We start from the raw sequence: 20,731 nt of genomic DNA, 5'->3' as shown, positions 1-20,731 counted from the left end.
AGGTTCATAGAATCAAGCTCAGCCTCTTTCAAAAGCTCATATGCCCCCTACCTCACGGAGGCTGAAGCTACCCCTGGTGTATGTGTGTACTCTGTGCAATGTGGCATTGAAGTGTTTGCAGATGTGAAGAGTTACTCAAATACATGCGTGCGGAGAGTATGCATGTATTGTATGTAGTATCGTGATTCTAGCCCGAAAGTCGCCTCTTTTATACAGCTATGTGTTAATAATGGTGGCGGGGGGAATTTCTTTATCAAATGGAGATAGTGCAACTTCTAGAGAAGTCAAAATAATTACAGAATGCAAATGCATCTGGTAAAATATCGACACTGTACGGTAAACTTCAAGTTGAAGTTTGCTCATTCAATCAACAATGTAGTACAGGGGTCTCAAACACGCAGCCCGAGGGCCACATGCATCTCCTGAAACTGTCATATGCAGCCCACCAGGCACCGAAGGTCTCAAAACATCCTCAGGGCAGCAGAAAACAGACTAAAGGAGGAGCACGCCTGCGCCTCTTAACCACATCACGCCGGCAGTGCGATAGCGCATAGTATGTTGGAGCATAGTTTTTTTTTCCTACGCTGTGTGATTGCTAGTAGTATGTGAATATAGAGAGAAGAAAATTTTTGAACCCCTTCCGGACATCTGTCAGAAGCCCAGAAAGGCAGTTCTTGATTTTCCTGTTTTTTAATAAGGCCGGGGTCACACTAGCGTAAAACACAGACGAGTGCTATGCGAGAAAACATTGCACAGCACTCGGACCAGTATTCATCTATGGGGCAGATCACATCTGCGATTATTTTCTCATGCCGAATTGGCATGCGAGTGAAATCTCGGCTCACTCACACCCTTATAAGCCTATGGGTGCGAGTGAGACAACGCACATCACTCAGATATCATCCGAGTGCAGTGCGATATACGCCATCGCTGGCAATGGAGGGGATGGAGAGGTTTCTCCGCCTCCTCCGCAGCTGTGCTCCAATTCTCTCTGTGCGAGTGGCTCGGAGCACAGGCGCATGACACTCGGCTCCCGGTCGCAGCAGAGCAGGAGCCGAGGGTCATTAGCATATCGCATCCGATGCTCTCACATCGGATGCCAAACGCTTGTATGACCCCAGCCTAATTCACATACTTGTACGAAAAATATAAAAAACAGACACAACATTGATAATTATCTTTCCATAGCACCGGTCACCAAAATGTGCACAGTGCCAACACCATTTCATTATGTTTGTTACCCTGAACAGGGAAATCCATTTTTGCCACTGGTTTCATGACTCTTCTGATCCAATGTTACTTTCTTTGCTTTGTATCTAATTTGCCTGGCTTTGGGACAATTATTTCACCTTAGATCCAGTAGCTGAGTAAATAATCCCAATCTTCTCATCCACGTGTAGATAAGCATTTTCATAGTTTGTGTGATCTTCTTGAATGCACAAATACTTTTTACCAGTTATTAGATTCCATAAAAGCAATGTATGATCTAAAGAGCCAGAAACAGCTTTAGTCCCAAAATCGAAAACCTTTACACATCGTATTCCAGCTGTAAGAGAAAATAGATATGCCATGATTTATTACTAGGTTTCAGGCAGAAGTATTATAAAGACAAATAAGCTGATATTTTCTGATTTCTCCAAAAAAGGAAAAAAGAAATTTTATGGTAAAAATGTATACTTTATTGAAATTACATATATAGTAAACATAGTGACAATAAAAACCAGATGACTACAAAATTGTGTTTTAGAAAGTACACAGTACATATGTTTAGTATCAAATAGGTACATTGATATGAGTGCACAAGTCAAACGAATAGAAAATTATAGAAACGATGGTCAGTCTACAAAATAGCACCAAGCACAGGACATATTAGCACCTATAAATAGATTCACATAAATTTATATTAGGGTGCTGTCACACTCAGTGATCCCATTGGGGCATACATCCGAACTTCCCCCCCAGCAAAACAGGATTCAGATGTATGCGCTATCAGTGCCATAGGCTATAATGGTGCCGGCAGAGCAAACGTGCGCTCTACCATGCATCGTTTTTGAGTGTGTACGCCTAGTGGAGGAGGACACTCGGAAGCAGTCTACTACATCTCTGCTGTGTACTCATACCCACACTCAGGAGCAATCTACTATGTCTCAGCTGTAATCACGCCCAAATTAAGGCTGGGATCACAGGATCGCATATCTCTGAGAGAGAATCAGGCTGATTATGCTAATGACACTATGCTCAAACTCTGATCAGAGTTTGATCTGAGTGTCATCTTAGTGTGATCCAATTCTCTTACATGTGAGAATGGTATCACAGGTGCAGAGGAGATGGAGAATTTCATTGCTCCATCTTCTCCATTGTCTGAGTAATTGGACTACACTCAGATTTCATTCGAGGGCAGTCTGATCTTTCACACGCCCTCATAGACTTGTTTGGGCGCACGTGATCCCTATGCCAGAGCCACTCACAACATGCTGCAATTTTTTTGCACAGACTTATTCAGTCTGCAGAAAATAATTGCAGATCTGCAATTAAAACAATCTATCCAATAAAACATTAAATAGCACTCTGCGGTGTTATTGGCTCATATGAGTGAGCCCTAAGGGTACCGTCACACAGTGCCATTTTCATCGCTACGACGGCACGATTCGTGACGTTGCAGCGTCGTATAAGTATTGCTCCAGCGTCGTATACTGCGGTCACACGTTGCAATACACGGCGCTGAAGCGATAATTTCATGACGTATTTGCGATGTAGAAGCCGTTGGTTACTGTGCGCACATCGTATACAACCTGTGTCACACAATGCAATCATGCCGCCACAGTGGGACACTAGACGACGAAAGAAAGTTTCAAACGATCTGCTACGACGTACGATTCTCACCGGGGATCCGGATCGCAGTAGCGTGTCAGACACAGCGATATCGTAAATGCATCGCTGGAACGTCACGAATCGTGCCGTTGTAGCGATCAAAATTGCACTGTGTGACGGTACCCTAAGAGTAAAAATCTAGAGGACAAGTTTCCTTTAAATGTGTTTATGCAGCTACCTGAGTGGCCAGTGAGTGTGTGGATGACCTCAATGTCCTTGATATTCCAAATTATCATGGTGCCGTCATCAGATCCGACTAGAAGAAGGTCCTTTTCAGGATACACTTCTATTACAGTGATACCTAGAAAAAGTAAAAGGTATGCTATACCCAGTGTTCCTTCTAGAAAGAAAATAGTTAAAACAACATACTCATTAGGATCAAGAAACATAACAACTCTGCTGATCTTTAGGGTGTGAACATTTTGAGCCTAATTCATTAATGTTTCATGCCTATTTTTTTAACAAATTTTTCCTGATTTAAGGTTCTTTCTGTTTTGCGACTAATCCTTTTTTTAAGTTGGGCCTATTTTGAAGTCTATTGTAGTCATCTGTTTATTTCTCTGCTCGCTCATGAGGGTCTTGTTTTTGTAAACCAGATATTTGCGACCACTTCAAGGAAACTTTTTGCCGTAAAAAGACGCAAATGAAGGTAAAGACATAAATTAAGAGCATTTTTTTTATCTTGTACACAATTCATGAACCATGTGTGCCATTTAAAGAAATTGGGGACCTAAAATGGCAATTATTACCACAAGACAAAGAAGAAAATGCAACTCCAAAACCCAAAAAATGATGAATAGGGCCATTGATCACTATCATTCTAAAAACACAACTTAGAGGCAACAGTAGTCATAACGGCGAGCATAGTTACAAAAAAAAGTTACTGTATCTAAAGTAAAAATAACTTTAAAAATAAGAATTTTACTCAAATTAGGCTACAAAACAACAATAAAAAGTGTTGCCTGAAAACCAGCCACCTGGAAATTTATGAAATTTCACCAATATGGGCATCCTTTTCCCATAGTAGCTCAAGAATACTTCTTCTACATCTTTCTGACCATTAAGCTTACCCCTTTCATTGAATCAAGCTAATCATCTTGACTTTTTCAGTTGACAACCTGATCCAACTAAGCATTAATAGAAATAAGGTAGCCTACTCTCCACCTGAGTTAAAGATGATCTGTCGTTCGCCATAAATATATATTTTTTTTACCTTGTGTAAATACCGCTGATTACCTAAATTTTGGATTGTTTTTACTTTGCTCCTCCAATTGTCCATTCCTGAGATATGATCCCCCACACCCTAAATGTAAATCTAGTCTTTTTAGTCAATTAGATGTGGTCTTCTCAGTGGGAACTTTCTTGAGCTTGCCTGAAAAGACTAGATTATTTACAAGGAAGAGGTGGCCATAACTGAAGAACAGAGAGATGCAGGAGCTGAAGATTAACAATGACAGATTAGGAGAACATTGACAATTACTCCAGGTGAAAAAAATGACAGTGACAGGTCTTCTTTAATAAGCAATAAACAATCTAATAAGACAAACCGTTACTAAATTCATTTTTAAAGATCTTTCTAGTCACAATTCACTTACCTTTCCTAAATCCTGTAAGGGTTGTTTGCAGGGGACCTCCAGGTGGCTGGAAAAACCCACATATAGGGATAAAAGTAGGATTTGAATACTGATCAAACCAGGCAATGCATTGCTGGCACAGATTGCCAATCAATGATGGATAGGATGATTTAAAGAAATGCAGTCTTGCCAATAATTCCACATAAATGATGCAAGGATCTGTTATAACATGACAAAAGCATTTCTTTTATTAGGTCATGTAATTCATTGCATGAGGTCAACTTCTCAATATACCTAGTGGTTTTTAAATCAAGGTATAAGCTACAGTTTTGTCATCAATCTGTAAACTTCTGCCCCCCACCCCAAAAAACAAATTATTCCATGGATTTTAAATGGGGCATAGCTATATACGCGTTACAGACGTTGCAATTGTGCCGAGTCTGCTGCATGTGGGAGCTACATGCAACCCATATGCTACACAAGAAGGGTAATGTCACGCACAGTGTAAGACAGACTAAGTGCAACACAAAGGGATAAGGGAAGGGGAACCAAACACTAGGGAAAGGGGGAGTGGAGACCCCTAGACAGATCTAATGCACCCTTTCTGTCCTATCATCCCTATATAGATTCCGCACCTATCGCCGAACAGGATACCTAATCCCTGCCTGACCCTGGTGATAAGCCCTGCACCTGGAAGGACAGGATGAGCACTGTTGTGAATTCCGCTCTTGGGCTCCCTCCGGTGGTTGTAAGTGGCATTTTTGCAAGTTCTGCTCTTGGGCTCCCTCCGGTGGTTTTAAGTGGTACTGCTGCTCCTTGGATTTAGTTGTCAGCAGCTGCTTCCACTGATTGTCTTTCTGGCTTGACTATTTAGCCTGGTTCTATCCTTCAGCCTGTGCCAGTTGTCAATGGTTCCTGGTTGGATTCACATCTCTGCTTGGATTTCCCTGATATTCTGACCAGTTCAGCAAAGATAAGTCCTTGCTTTGTTCTTTTGCAGTCCACTTGTTGTGGACTTAATCTTTCTGCACTTTCTATGTTTTTTCTAGTCCAGCTTGTCAGTATGGATTTATTCAGTTAAGCTGGAAGCTCTGGGAAGCAGATTTACCCTCCACACCTTTAGTCAGGTGTGGAGATTTTTGTAAACTCTGTGGTGGATTTTTCTAGTTTTTAATACTGACCGCACAGTATTCTTTTCTGTTCTATTTATCTAGTTAGACTGGCCTCCTTTGCTACATCCTGGTTTCATTCTGCGTATGTCATTTCCTTCTCCACTCACAGTCAATATTTGTGGGGGGCTGTCCTATCCTTTGGGGATTTTCTCTGAGGCAAGATAGCTTTCCTGTTTCTATCTTTAGGGGTAGTTAGTCCTCCGGCTGTGACGAGGTGTCTAGGGAGTGACAGGAACATCCCACGGCTACTTCTAGTGTTGTGTTAAGCTCAGGAACTGCGGTCAGTACAGGTACCACCTCCTCCAGAGCACGTCCCATGTTGCTCCTAAACCACCAGCTCATAACAGAGCACTAGTCAATCCTCACTACCGCTAAAGACAACTGGAATAGACAAATGAAACAAGGGAACACTTAGCTTGAGAGGACTCAGAAACACCAACGTCCTCCAAACTCCAAAAGGACGATAGCAGACTGCTACAGCTCCAAGCCTCAACAGGGAAATGCAACTCCCAATAGGAATTTGGGAGTTCTAAACACCTAGATCCGGGTTTTACCATTAAGGCCTGGGGAGGTGGCCACTAGTCTGCAAGTCCAACCGCTGAGACCTTATATAGCCAAATGCAGTGTGACTGTCTGCAGCCTCTGACACACCCATGACAGGTAGACAATAAATAACATGTAATACTTAGATAAGTGCTGCTGGAGAAAATAGCACAATAGGATCATATTCGAGATACAATTGATTAGACTGATCAGACTCTACTCATCAAAATAAGCCAAAAGACAGGCTCATAGAGAAATCCTGTTGCAGCAGATCCACCGGTCCACTCGTGACCAGCCAGAGATGAAAAATGGGTAAAATGTGGATTTAATCTGTGCTGCTGAATGATTCAAGGTAGGTCCAAATATGTAGCCATTAAATTGTGGATTTAACCTCAGCGCGTGTCAAAGTACAAGACTTCTTCAGCAGGAACACCACAATATCTTGATACTGTGGTGTTCCTGATGAAGAAGTCTTGTACTTTGAAACGTGTTGAGAATAAATCCACAATTTAATGGCTACATGTTTGGACCTTAAATCATTCAGCAGCGCAGATTAAATCCACGTTTTACCCATTTTTTTTATGTAATACTTCTGGGAATATGGTACAGATTTGGAATTAGAGTCCCTTGCTAGAATCTGCTTGCTTACAGAAGTGCCCAGACTAGATCCAGTGGTGGGCTGGGCCAGGGGACAGAGGGACATATGCCCCCCGGGCCGCTTCCCCAGCAACTGTGAAGGGCGGTCTAGCTACAATATTGATCATTGTCATTCATTATTCATAATATATAAGGGCCCGGCCAATATATTTAGCATTATTGTTCACGGATTATGGTCATCGGCATCTAAGCTTTCTACATCAGACACATCCATAGACTAGGTGATAATGCCTAGCTAAATTGTTCTAAAGCACCAAGAATGATTAGAGCCACAGATACTCACCAATACGCCCCTCAATAAAATTCATGGTAGGTTGGAAGAGCCTTAGAGCATCATGGACAAGCTTGACCTGCTCATTTTGCACTCTTTCCATGCATATATCAAAGTCTTTGATCATGCTATTGATTCCACATGAAACAATCTTGCTAGATATCCAGTTCATATTGCCTGGGAATATACTTTTTATTTTTACATGAATCATATAATTTAAAACATATAAGGAAATTATATTTTAGGAAATTAATAAATCGTGTACTGTAAATTAGGACAGTATTTCTCAACAACGATCCTTGAGTATGGTTATTATAACATTTTAGGGTAGGTTCACACGGTCAGGAATCGGCAGCACTTTGGACGGAGCACATGTCCGCTGCGTCCAAAGCGCTGCCGGCTATTGAACGCAGCAAAACTGTGCGGAATCACCATGCCCAAAACATTGTACGGCTGACATTTATCTTGCGGAGATTTGCGTATCCGCAAGATAAATGCACATGCTGCGATCTGGAAAGACGCGCCACATGTCCGTCTCCACGGGTGAACCGTGGGCATCTCTGGATGCATAGTGGACATGGGATTTATTGAAATCCCATCCACTATGCTGTAATATCTTGATGCTGCGGGTTGGACGCTGTGCAAGTACACAGCATCCAACCCGCAGCGTTTACTGACCATGTGCACCTACCCTTAAATGATTATACACTTAACAAAATTTTACACCTACTGTATAATACATATCACACAAACCTAAGATATCCTTCTGAAGCTCATTGGTGCAGCCTGCTTTAAGAAGATGGTAAGGCAGCTCACTCATTTTTCTGAGATTTGGCAAGTCTTCTGTAAACCACAATGGCTGTGGGGCAACCTGAAAAGAGTTTCAAAACAGAATATGGGTTTAAAATGGTCGCCAATAACAGGCTAAAATATAAATGTTACAGTGGCACTGTTAGTGGTTACTAGCAGCTCTAAAAAAGGCAACCACGAATAAGCTTTTTGCTGGATACTATGACTATTAGGTCCCAGGAGAGTGCTGGCTTTCACACTCCAATCTCTATATTAGAATTACAGAGCTCCCAGCCTACAAGACACAGAGAGCACAGAACTAGTATTGTTGTCCCTCAATCAAAGCATGGCACCGCCCAGCAACAGAAGTAGAAAAAGAGAGGGCAAGCATTAATATAGGTGTCACAGTCATGATAAAAATTCACAAATACCTTTCTGTCAGCGGTTAGATTTTTCTTAATAAATGGTAGGTGGATGAGACGTTTGGTGCCCAGACTCCAAGTACCCATAAAGTAGTCGGCTAGAATGCGATGTCTTTTTGTCTTCTCTGACCCGTTCAGGTAAATATTGTGCGCCACTTCAATGAACTGCCTACGGTTGGAAAGAACAGGGTTCGTTTATTACAAAATGGCATTCTATAGGTTAGCACCAGTGGCTATTGTCTGAGTTTTCCCAGAAATAATCAAGGCCTCCAGCTACAGCTCACTTAGAATGTGCACCAACTGATTGTATTGTGTATGTACTTTATTTCATGTTATCTTATCGTGTTTTACTGTAAAATGTATATTTTCCGGTGTGCTCATATTTTTCAAGAAAACAGGTTCACAAACATTTTTAAGAAACTAACAATAAAAAACGTTTAAACTATAAATGGGTACACACTGGTGCTTCACTGAATGAAAAAAGGGATTGGAGGGGTGGGGTCAAATGGGGACTCAGCTACTGGTGAGATGGCAGGATCTGTGTAACATCCTGTCTGTAGAGTGAGAATTGAGTAGATATAGGATTATCACCTGCGCTGAGAAGTATTGCTCCTACAGAAGAGTGTTTCAATGAATATAGGATTAACATGGAGCGCCCCCACTGCTGCAGGACCGAGGGGTACCCGGTACCGGGCCTCTCTGTCTCAGTTCTGGGGTTGTCACGGTGGCTAGACCCGGCCCGTGACCCTGCTGAGGGGCATCCAGTGAAAGTTAAGAGTGATGATGTTGTTGTGGTGTGGTGCAGGCCGCGATGAATAACGAGGACACCAGGTTGCAGTCTCTTTACCTCTTTACTGAAGGCTTCAGGATCCTCAATCCGGAGTATGGTTAACTGGGCTGGCTGAGCCCAGCCGGTCCGATGGCACCTCCAGAGTTCCCTTTGCAGGTGGAAATCTGTGCCTACCTTCTAGCGCTTGTGTGTTGTAGTCCTTCCCTGCTTAGCACCACGGGATAGTCCTCACAACTGTTGTGTCTGTTTCTGAAGTTCCCTCACAACTGCTTTTGATGTTCTTCTTCGTCCCCCAGATGATATGGCTAGGACGCACCCGTATGACGGGTAGGCCTGGAGGTCTTCCGGGACCCTAGAGTCGCCCCTCTCCAATTGTTGCCCCCTATGTCTGCTTAGGTGATTTGGGTGAGACAGCCCGCCTATAACTGACTGTCCTGCCGTAGGTTTGAAGTAAGGCCTGGAGTTCAATACTTCCTCGGCGTTTCCGGCCACCGGCTACGCGCCTCAGTAGGATGTTGCCTCATCTTACAGCACGACTCCTACTGGTGTTTCTCCTTGTTGCGTTGATCTCGTTTCTCACTCTTCACAATATACCTTGCTTCTTGTCCTTTCTTGGGGTACCGCCGCAATGAAGTGCAGGCGCGGTCCCGTAACGTTCTTTCTGTTCGCTAGGCCTCTGTCAGGAACCCACCCCTGACAGGGACCCCCCTGAATCTTCCCCTGCAACACCCTCTGCCACAGGATGTTGCCTGGTTCCAACCCAGTCAGCTTCTGACTAACTTCCTATCTAACCCCCAGTTTTACCAGATTGTGAGGAGTGGCCTAATACATAGCACCCTTAGCTCCCCCTGGAGGCCAGACTGTGAAGTGTATTGGTGTCTGTGATACCTGGTCAGGTGAACTCCTTCAGTGCCATCAGACATACCAATACCCCCCTTAGCGGCGGAGCATCAGTACTGCAACGACCAGGACTCTGGGGCGCTGCAAACACCTGCGCTAAGGAAAGAGGACTCCGTTCAGGGAGTCAGGTACGATACACTGAGACTTGGTCCACCTTACTCAAAGGCCGCACTAATGTGTTTAGTGCTGCTAGCAAGGTTCACCAATCAAGACAATTCTATGTATGCAATCGTACACTTACTGGTTATATAGGTGATGGTGACTTGGAATAATAAGATGTGTCAGTCCTCTTCGAATAATCAAGCGTAGCGGGCTCCGCGTCACAGGACCGTGTGGCTGGGGGGTAGTGCGGGAGCGTTCTCCCCCAGAAGGGTCCTCCTTTCTGGTCGCCGGGAGTTAGCAAGAACCGCCGGCTTCTAGCGTGCCCCGGCCAGAAGCAACGCCGAAGCAGTAGCGGAGTGTGAAAGGGGTGTGGTGGATACTGTGACGTCACACAGCTAATGGGCGGGCGCTTGAAGGGATAACCAATCCAACGCGTATCGAAGGATACGATCCTTCTTCATCAGGGCCCTGACGGAGCCCGCTACACTTGATTATTTGAAGAGGACTGACACATCTTATTATTCCAAGTGTAAGATTGCTCTTACTGAGTGTATTGGGGAACACTCGCTTAGCACGGGATTCAAGCACACGGGCACGTTTTTTTCAAAGAAAACTGTCTATATGGTTTATTATGGCACCATAAACCACAGAAATATGAACAATAAGCAAACAGTCTTTGCATCAATCTTCACATTAACAGTATACGGCTTTGAAACGCGGTCACTAAACACACTTAACCTCTGTGTCCAGTTATCGTGGGTGACTGCACGCCATACAGTTGATTAATGTCCATGGAGCACAACAGGCACCAAACATATGACATTACGGTTGCAGCAACTAAACACGCTGGTCCTCCCTTGACCAGTTGCCGTGGGTTACCACACAGTTCATATCACAAGCACCAACAGTCTGTGGAGGTACCTTACGGGAGCTCCTGCTCCACCTGCTGACTCCTTGTCAGTCCTCTCTTCCGGGAAAGCTGCCCACGGGGATCACCAACTTGCCTGGGCGGCACACATTAGTTAGTCCAGACCCACCGAAGGTCGGTAGCTTCCCAAACACAGATTATCCAGGTCCACAATTTCACTGAGTGCTGCTCAGGAATCAAGTCCTACTCCCAGGACCTCCCAACACCAGCATGTGACCATGTGACCCACACACTGGTCACATTATATACCTTATAACCACTCCCCTGGGTGGGAGTGTGGGTGTGTATGGCTAGTTTGTCCCGCCCATCTCACATAACTAGCCCTGCCAACCTCCCATTACTATTATACAATACAATAACTATAGGACTACAGGTCCCAGAACACCACATCGCTTCAGGCTGGCAGCGCAGAGTCTCCTCTGCGACACACATATTGTCCATTCATCACCACGCCGGACTTTGTCTTATTACCACAGCCATGCATGCAACTGCCATGCACTCTCATGGCCTCAATACACCTCTGTGTGCATATTGGGGAGACCATACAACGCCCCCTACCTGTTACAGGGGTCACTGCATCACACAAGTCACCATCACCTGTATAACCAGTAAGTGTACGATTGCATACATAGAATTGTCTTGATAGGTGAACCTTGCTAGCAGCACTAAACACATTAGTGCGGCCTTTGAGTAAGGTGGACTAAGTCTCAGTGTATCGTACCTGACTCCCTGAACGGAGTCCTCTTTCCTTAGCGCAGGTGTTAATCCTGTATTCACTAACAATTAAAAACATTTGGCTAGCCTATGACAGCTGATATAATGTGATAAAAAGGTGGTCATCATTAACAAGATATTATATGCAAGGTATTATATGCTACAAAATGTTATTATTATTGCTACTATATACTACTATAACATTATGTGGCTGCCATTCAGCTTCATACCTGTGGTAAAGACCTAAAACTGTGCTTTCATCTGCTTGCCTCTCCACCAAATACTCCTCTAGATCATAGCGCAGATGGGTCCATGAAAGGGAAGGAATTCGTATTACATCTTCACTTGGAGGGGCCCAGTACTGATAAATGTCTGACAAGACATCATTATCAATGGAGAGGATGTCCTTTAGCTCAGCTTCTGACAAGCCATTCCTAGGATTTAATTATAATTTATTGGTTATTCTGGGGGTTGTAATTTAAAGGATTTTCTATTGTCGAACAGCATTTCACAAGCCATAGCCAAAAATATTGCATACTCTTTGGTGCCCACTAACCCTAATGTGTTTTACTTAGTTTCCCCAAGACACGAATGTACAATAGGCCATTTTTTCCATCCAAGGAAAATTAACATAGGCTTCCTACATACAGTTTTTGTTCTAGCCATATTTTAGGGAGCTTCTGTAAAATGCCATGAATTTCATGTTGTAATTTTTATTCCACAAATGTTTGTTAGCACTGAGTTTATTGATCAAACAACGGTGTACATTTTATGTCTTTTTCTGTGCATTGAAATGTAGATGGAAACACCTATGAAAAAGCCACAAGCGGAGAGTGTAGTGTTTTAAAGGGGATATCCAGGACTTTACACGCTCTGCTCTTTAGACATGGTGGCACTTCCAAGGTCATTTTGCTTGACAGCCTGATTCCTGCTGCCTAACTGGGGCAGCCGGCTGCCAATCAGAATGACCTCAGAAGTCCCACCCCATCAGCAGAGGCAGCAGAATCGCCGGGAGGGGCAATCTGTGACCGCTCTGTGAAGGGAAAGAACAATGCCGTGCACAACAGGCAGGTAATTTGCAATTATGTGCCTTTTAGTGTTTAGATACATTTTTTGTGTTTTGAAAAGTCCCACACACACCCTTTAAGAAACTGCCATTTTAGGTGTACCTTAGTTTTGTTAAAGGGTAGGAAGCACGACAGGGAGGAGATAAGATGACAGGAATAAAGTAATTATTGAGCAGTAAAGTTATTCTTTTAGAACTTTTGTTTACATATAAGAGTGGAATACTACAATTCCACAAAATACTTGGGAGATCTATCAGTTCAACCTCAAGTAGTAATGACCAGGGGAGAACTATCCTTACTACTACTACTAATATCAATACTGCAGATAGGAGAGATAATAGGGAAAAAATAGATCATACCAACATACTTACCTGGATGCCACAATGTACCCTAAAGCATGTGAAATTAGCACTTTGCCATGAAGCTTTTCCAAACGCTCATATAACTGGTGTACAGCTTCTTTTGTGTTACTGGCAATACGGAGGTCTGAGGTTGGTGTATAAGAAGACCATCTCTTGGCCTCATCAAATGCCAATTTAAGAAGTAAGGGTTGTCCACATTTCCTAAAACTGTCCAACACAATGTTCTGTTGTGAAGGAGTCAGCTTACGTCCAACTGAAGACATGAGCATTTCAATCACCTGGCCTCCTTGCTCAGCGGAAAGCGATTGAACTTCCAAGTACGATGTTTCATCCAAGATGTTTTCTCTTAGCGTATTCAGGATGTCTCCCTCTTCAGGTAAAGTAGACAACACAATGTGCACATTCCTTGGGCACTCTTTGGGCAGCCAGTGAAGATGATGGGCACCCTCTGACTGAGAAAGCTGATCAAGTGAATCAAGAAATAACACCAAGGTCTCTGTTTTTCTATTAGACACTGTTGTGAGAATCTGGTGAAAAAACCTTACAGTCTCGTTGTAAATATTTGTGACCTGAGGAGTGGGTGGTGGTAAGTCCATTGCTAAGCACACCTTCATAGAGATACAACACAATATTGTAAGATTGCAGAAATCATTATGAAATATAACAGTATGTGACATACTACATAAGGAAACCTACCTGATAACAAATACTCCTCAAAACATCATGGATATCTGAGCTTTGTGGTGACGTGCCAAAAAGTCGAAGTACCCATATATAATTCCCTTTATTGCTGACCAAATCTTTGACCATATTGAAAGCTTTGCACATCAGTGCAGTTTTTCCTGACCCAGAAGCTCCGTAGATAACAAGTGGGGGCCGCATCTCTTTCTTGTTGACGTGACTTACAATTCTTTGCAACATATCCTGTCTTCCGCAAAATACTTCTGATTTCTTGCGAGAGAGAAGCAAGTGGTGTGTGACTTCTTGCATGAGCCACCCTAGCCATGGATACTCTTTCTGAAAGTAAAAACACATGTTTTATTCATCTATACAGTATATTTTTGTGTACATGCCCATCAAAGAACATGCTTTAAAATATTAATGGCTGTAATCAGCGATATACCTGACCTGTGACTCTGGTAGGTCAGCATCCTTTCTGGATAAAGAATTAAGTATCTGATGATTGACCACAGCAATAACTTGGTCACAAAGTTCCTGCAAGTATATTCCTTTGGATAACTGTTTACTAATTTCGACTGTATGAGTCTTCATTTTATCAGGATGCTTCTGTGCGACCCTGGTCTTTAGGTCTTCAAGAAGCTCTTGAGCTTCTGTGTCTGGACTTCCATCTTCTGTGATATCTATAAGGTAGCGGACCATGTCTTTATTGAGACCCATATCCATCACTTCCCTAAAGAAGAGAGTAGAGCCTGCTTGATTGGTTCCAGAGGTCAAGAGTCCGCATTCAATTTCCCATTCTGTCACTAAAAAAAATTGTGAAAAAAACCAGTAAGAAATTACCTTATCTCTACCTAAAGCTGGCCATACATTTTTGATTGTTTAGCCCAAGGCTCTCCCATAGACAGGAGCACTGTTTGGTCTCATCTTGAAAGGAGTAAAGGAGTGCATGCTCAACCATTTGTTGTCTGTGGAACTGCTAGAGATATATTAATTCAGCCCTCAGCTAATTCTAGCAGTTCTATTGACAAAAAAACAAAGTAAAAGCCTGGCAAGCACACCTCTGCTCTATTTGTGAGGGGGTCCTATTCTTGTGGTTGCAGCGCATATAAATAGCGGATAACTTGCGATTTTAGAAAAAACACTTTGTGTGATTAGGGATGATGTGTGACTGTTACAGTAATTTCATAGGCCAGCTTACGGGTTATCTTATTCTGAACCCAAGTGCAGAATACAACCAGTCCTATGTAGCTTTTATAATATCCAGAAATGGAAAATTTTAACTCTTATTTTTCAGATAATCTTTGGAAAATGAAAAGGGTGGGCTGATCATATACCATGAGCAACTATTCTACTTTTTTTTTACAAACCTACATAGTGAATGCCCTATGCTATATATTCCACACATATTGCATATAAAAATACAAACCTGATTTATAATAATTATGTTTTTGCTCAAACGTAATCAATCCTTCTATGTATGCAGCTTGTGCAGCTGAGCGTAAAGCACTTGATAGCCGCTTTTCAATTTCTCTCCACTCCTTGGCTTCTTTTGCCTGAATTTCTACATGGGAGGGATCCGTATTAGAGAAATGAGGGAAATGTACTGTTATGGGCTGGAAGACATATGTGGGAGGAACAGCATTCATGTCTTTCCAAAACCACTGAGTCAAAAGCTGAGCTTCAGCTCCATTCTTGAGGACTTTCTTGTATAAAATGTCAAATTCTTCTTCACCTATATTTCGAGGTATTGGTCTAAATCCATAGCGATTGCCTATTAGTGCCTTTAAAAAAACACACAATTCTTTCAGATAAATAAAAATGTGATAAATAAATAGTTTAACACACAGATATTAGATATGAGATATACAGTATATGCAATATATGCCTGATAGATAAATTTATGATTGATTAATAGAAAATAAATATACATATGAAAGAAAGATAGATAGATAGATAGATAGATAGATAGATAGATAAGAAAAATAAGGCACCATTCTAATAAATTGTTCAAAACATTGGACTTTTATTAACCCACATGAGCTAATAGACCAACCATTTTGCATAATGTCTTAGAATGTGCCTCCTTTTTATTGTTTTATCATAGTGCACAAGTTCGGTGGATAGATAGATAGATAGATAGATAGATAGATAGATAGATAGATAAGAAAAATAAGGCACCATTCTAATAAATTGTTCAAAACATTGGACTTTTATTAACCCACATGAGCTAATAGACCAACCATTTTGCATAATGTCTTAGAATGTGCCTCCTTTTTATTGTTTTATCATAGTGCACAAGTTCGGTGGATAGATAGATAGATAGATAGATAGATAGATATGCATCTCACAAAATTAGAAAAAAAGTCAAAAAGTTAATTTATTTCAGTACTTCAATACACAAAATTAAACTCATATATTAGATAGTCATTACAAACAGCGATGTATTTCATGTTCTTTCTGTTAACGTTGATGATTATGGCTTACAGCCAATGAAAACCCAAACATCATTATCTCAGTACATTAGAATACTTTATAACACCAGCTTCAAAAATGATTTTAAAATCTGAAATGTAGGCCTACTGAAATGTATGTTCAGTAAATGCACTTAATACTTGGTCGGGGCTCCTTTGGCATCAATTACTGCATCAGTGTGGCGTGGCATGGAGGCGATCAGCCTGTTGCACTGCTGAGGTCTTATGGAAGCCCAGGTTACTTTGATAGCAGCCTTCAGCTCATCTGCGTTGTTGAGTCTGGTGTCTCTCATCTTCCTATTGACAATACTCCATAGATTCTCTATGTGGTTAAGGTCAGACGAGTTTGCTGGCCAAACAAGCAGTGATACTGTTGTTTTTAAACCAGGAATTGGTACTTTTGGTAGTGTGGACAGGTGCCAAGTCCTCCTGGAAAATGAAATTTTCTGGTAGATGGCTGCGCTGACTTTAGTCTTGATAAAACACAGTAGACCTACACCAGTAGATGACATGACTTCCAAATCCATCATTGATTGTGGATACTTCACACTAGACCTTGGAAATCAAGGTCCCAGAGTCTGGAGGAAGAGTAGAGAAGCACACAATCCAAGCTGTTTGAGGTCTTGTGTGAAGTTTCCGCAATCAGTGATGATTTGGGGAGCTATGTCATCTGTTAGTATAGGTACACGGTGTTTTGTCAAGACAAAAAGTCAGCGCAGACGTCTACCAGGAAATTTTAGAGCACTTCTTGCTTCCCTCTGCTGACAAGCTTTTCAGAGATGGAAATTTCATTCTCCAGCAGGACTTGGCACCTGTCCACACTGCCAAAAGTACCAATACCTGGTTTAAAAAAACAGTATCACTGTGCTTGATTGGCCAACAAACTCGCCTGACCTGAACCCCATAGGGAATCTATGGGGTATTGTCAAGAGGAAGATGAGAGACACCAGACCCCACAATGCAGATGATCTGAATGCTGCTATTAAAGCAACCTGGGCTTCCATAACACCTCAGCAGTGCCACAGGCTGATCGCCTCCATGCCACTCCACATTGATGCAGTAATTGATGCAGAAGGAGCCCCGACCAAGTATTGGGTGCATTTACTGAATACACATGTCACGATAAGCTGCAGCCGCTGATGCGGCCCAGCCCATAGACGCCCCCACGCCGACCGACCACGACGACGTGGGGCGCACATTCCCTGGGGATGCAATACGGACCCTTTATACCGCAGAGGGGGACCCGGGCCTACCCGAACTAGGGGAAGGCAGAGACCGGGGTTAGGTGGCAGCTGAGCATGTGGACAAGGAAAGAAACATGTAGGACTTCAGGTATAGAGAAAGTAAAGTTTACTAAAGCAAAATCACACAGTACATAAACCAAACATGACTATGCCAGGCTCCCGATTCCACACCACCCAGAAGGGTACCACCTAGTGGATCCCAAGGCACCAACGGATCACCGAGGCACAGATAGGGGGGACATCAGGACACGGGCAGGACATCAGGGTACAGGAGGTCATCGGGACGCAGGCAAGACATCAGGACACAGAGAGGACATCAGGGTTCATGAGGTCATCAGGACACCAGGGCACATCAGGTCATCAGGACATCAGGGTATATAAGGTCATCAGGACGTAGGCAGAACATCAGGGTATAGACAGGACATCAGGACATCTGGACACAGGATCACCAGCAGACAACAGACAGGAGTCATTCAGTTCTGGACATTCGGCACAACCTACAGGCACCACCACAGTCATCAGGCTCCAAGCTCCAGGCAGCAATCATCAGGTTCCAGACTGCGGTCATCAGGCTTCAGGCATTCGACCTAGGAAGGAACTCAAGCGGGATGGTGCTAAAACCGCAGGATTGCTGGGCCTGCCAGGAGATAGCACCGCATGGTAGCCAGAGCACAGAGTAGTAGATGATCAACAGAAACACCACTTACAAGAGAATCAAAGGCACTGGGTGCAAGGCTCCAGACGTAGAGGAATTTCGGGTACATAACACAGCAGACACAATTCAGACAGGGTCAGGTACAGCACAGGTACAGGATCAAGGATTCAGGCCTGGATATACCACCTCCAGGACAGGTGCCAGAACAGGACATAACAGCAATCAAGGCAAGGACTTTGGTACCAAAACATAGACAGGAGAAGTGCAGGAACACAAAACACACATAGCAAAGTTCAGGAGCTTTGTGACTAGCTCAGGCCCCACCCATAGGGCAGGGTAACTTTATATAGGAGCTGCCCCTCAGCAATTGGCTGGGCACAGCATTTCATGTTCACACACTAACCCTGATAAAAGCGGGGAAGTGTGGCTGCGCACTCCCTAGCTCAAACAGAAACCATTACAGCACAATCAGTGCAGGAACTGAGGCTCATGGCACCTGGCAGCAGCTGCACACCAGACACATGTGGAAAGTCATGCACCAGCTGCAAATGACCTCACAACCCACGGACAGCTTTCACAGTGGCAACCAGGGACCGCACATGCGGATGGTCATGCAATAGAGCAAAGACCTAACCACCCATGTACGGCTACGCAGCAGAGCAGGGAACTGAGCAGGCTCCATACAGGTAACAGCCAACAGTATCCCAGCTCAATTAGGGGGAAAGGAGCAAAGGGCTAAAGCAAAGACATGCATTGTCACGCTGAAAACCAGATACAGACAGAACGACGTGACAATACATTTCAGTAGGCCAACATTTTGGATTTTAAAATCATTTTTTCAAGCTGGTGTGTTAAAGTATTCTACAGTAATTTACTGAGATAATGACTTTGGGGTTTTCATTGGCTGTAAGCCATAATCATCAACATTAACAGAAATAAACACTGGAAATAGATCACTCTGTTTGTAATGACTCTATATGATATATGAGATTCACTTTTTGTATTGAAGAACTGAAATAAATTAACTTTTTGATGATATTCTAATTTTGGGAGATGCAATGCACCTGTAGATAGATAGATAGATAGAAACACACCACTTGGCTATGCTTCATCCTGCATACATGTACTATTGTTGAAGACACATAATTAAGCATACATTTGTTTTTATGGGAATTAAAAAGTCCCTCAGGGGAGGTTTCTTGAGAGTTTGTGTTGTAAAGTTAAAGACACCCAGGGGAGGTTTGTTATCTGTCATTGGTATAGATAAAAGACAGGTAGCTGTACAGTTATATTTAATGTCTGTTCTAGTTTGTAATTTTTATTTAGTATTATCTAATGGAAAATACAGAGTGCACTGCACAAACATAGATTAAATACATTCAGTTTTATTTTATTGCTTAGATGCATAGTGTTATGAGAAAAATATATGCCCCCTTCCCGATATTTCATGCTATATATTTTGTTTGCAAAGCTTTTCTTTGTATGCCCGAAGCCATTCCCTTCATCATTAGATGCTTTCCTCATATATTCCAAGTAGGACATATTTACTTAATTATTGCATTGTGCATTTCATTTCTATGGCCAACTTTATACTATTGCGGTACTTTATTACATATAGAATCTTTTCATGATGCATTATGCAGTTTTAAAATTATTTATTTTAGATTTGAGAAGATTAATTGCACCTTTTTATTGGTACTGGTATAAGATTGTTGAACGCCAAGCAGCTTAATTTTTTTTTAAAGTACTTTGGTAATATTATCTTAATTTGGAATATACCACCACCAGTTTGAGGGCCACCGCTATAAATTAAACCAAAAGAGTAGACTCCAGTTGGTAAAAATCACAAAAATTGGATCAATCAGCAGCGGAAAAACATTGTCTTGTCAGATGATTCCAGATTTCTGTTGTACCATGCTGAAACCCTACTGTCAAGTATTAACTGTTCTTTGCACACACTGGGTCCTTTAACCCCTTAGTGACAGAGCCAATTTGGTACTTAATGACCGAGCCAATTTTTACAATTCTGACCACTGTCATTTTATGAGGTTAGAACTCTGAAGTGCTTTAACGGATCCCGCTGATTCTGAGAAAGTTTTTTCGTGACATATTGTACTTCATGTTAGTGGTAAAATTTCTTCGATATTACTTGAGTTTATTTATGAAAAAATGGAAATATGGCAAAAAAATTTAAAATTTTGCAATTTTCAAACTTTGAATTTGTCTGCCCTTAAATCAGAGAGATATGTCACAAAAAATAGTTAATAAATAACATTTCCCACATGTCAACTTTACATCAGCACAATTTTGGAAACATATTTTTTTTTGTTAGGAAGTTATAAGGGTTAAAATTTGACCAGCAATTTCTCCATTTTACAACAAAATTTACAAAACCATTTTTTTAGGGACCACCTCACATTTAAAGTCACTTTGAGGGGTGTTCATGACAGAAAATACCCCAAAGTGACTCCATTCTAAAAACTAAACCTCTCAAGGTGCTCAAAACCACATTCAAGAA

General features: G+C 42.3%; 1 protein-coding gene across 1 annotated transcript in view; it reads right to left on the bottom strand.

The window, feature by feature from the left end:
- Positions 1-20,731, bottom strand: part of NWD1 (NACHT and WD repeat domain containing 1) — a 148,954-nt gene that overhangs the window by 49,530 nt on the left and 78,693 nt on the right. The window contains exons 5-15 of the mRNA XM_077253121.1: positions 15,270-15,624; positions 14,291-14,646; positions 13,859-14,179; positions 13,172-13,770; positions 11,964-12,167; positions 8,309-8,468; positions 7,842-7,959; positions 7,101-7,265; positions 4,467-4,664; positions 3,050-3,172; positions 1,350-1,546 (exon numbers count right to left, since the gene is read on the bottom strand). Of these exons, the coding sequence (XP_077109236.1) occupies positions 1,350-1,546; positions 3,050-3,172; positions 4,467-4,664; positions 7,101-7,265; positions 7,842-7,959; positions 8,309-8,468; positions 11,964-12,167; positions 13,172-13,770; positions 13,859-14,179; positions 14,291-14,646; positions 15,270-15,624 (2,796 nt within the window). The remainder of the gene's footprint in view (positions 1-1,349; positions 1,547-3,049; positions 3,173-4,466; positions 4,665-7,100; positions 7,266-7,841; positions 7,960-8,308; positions 8,469-11,963; positions 12,168-13,171; positions 13,771-13,858; positions 14,180-14,290; positions 14,647-15,269; positions 15,625-20,731) is intronic.

The sequence above is a fragment of the Ranitomeya variabilis genome, chromosome 1 (genome assembly GCF_051348905.1).
Source record: "Ranitomeya variabilis isolate aRanVar5 chromosome 1, aRanVar5.hap1, whole genome shotgun sequence".
Taxonomy (NCBI): domain Eukaryota; kingdom Metazoa; phylum Chordata; class Amphibia; order Anura; family Dendrobatidae; genus Ranitomeya; species Ranitomeya variabilis.
This window is presented reverse-complemented; position numbering and strand designations above follow the sequence as displayed.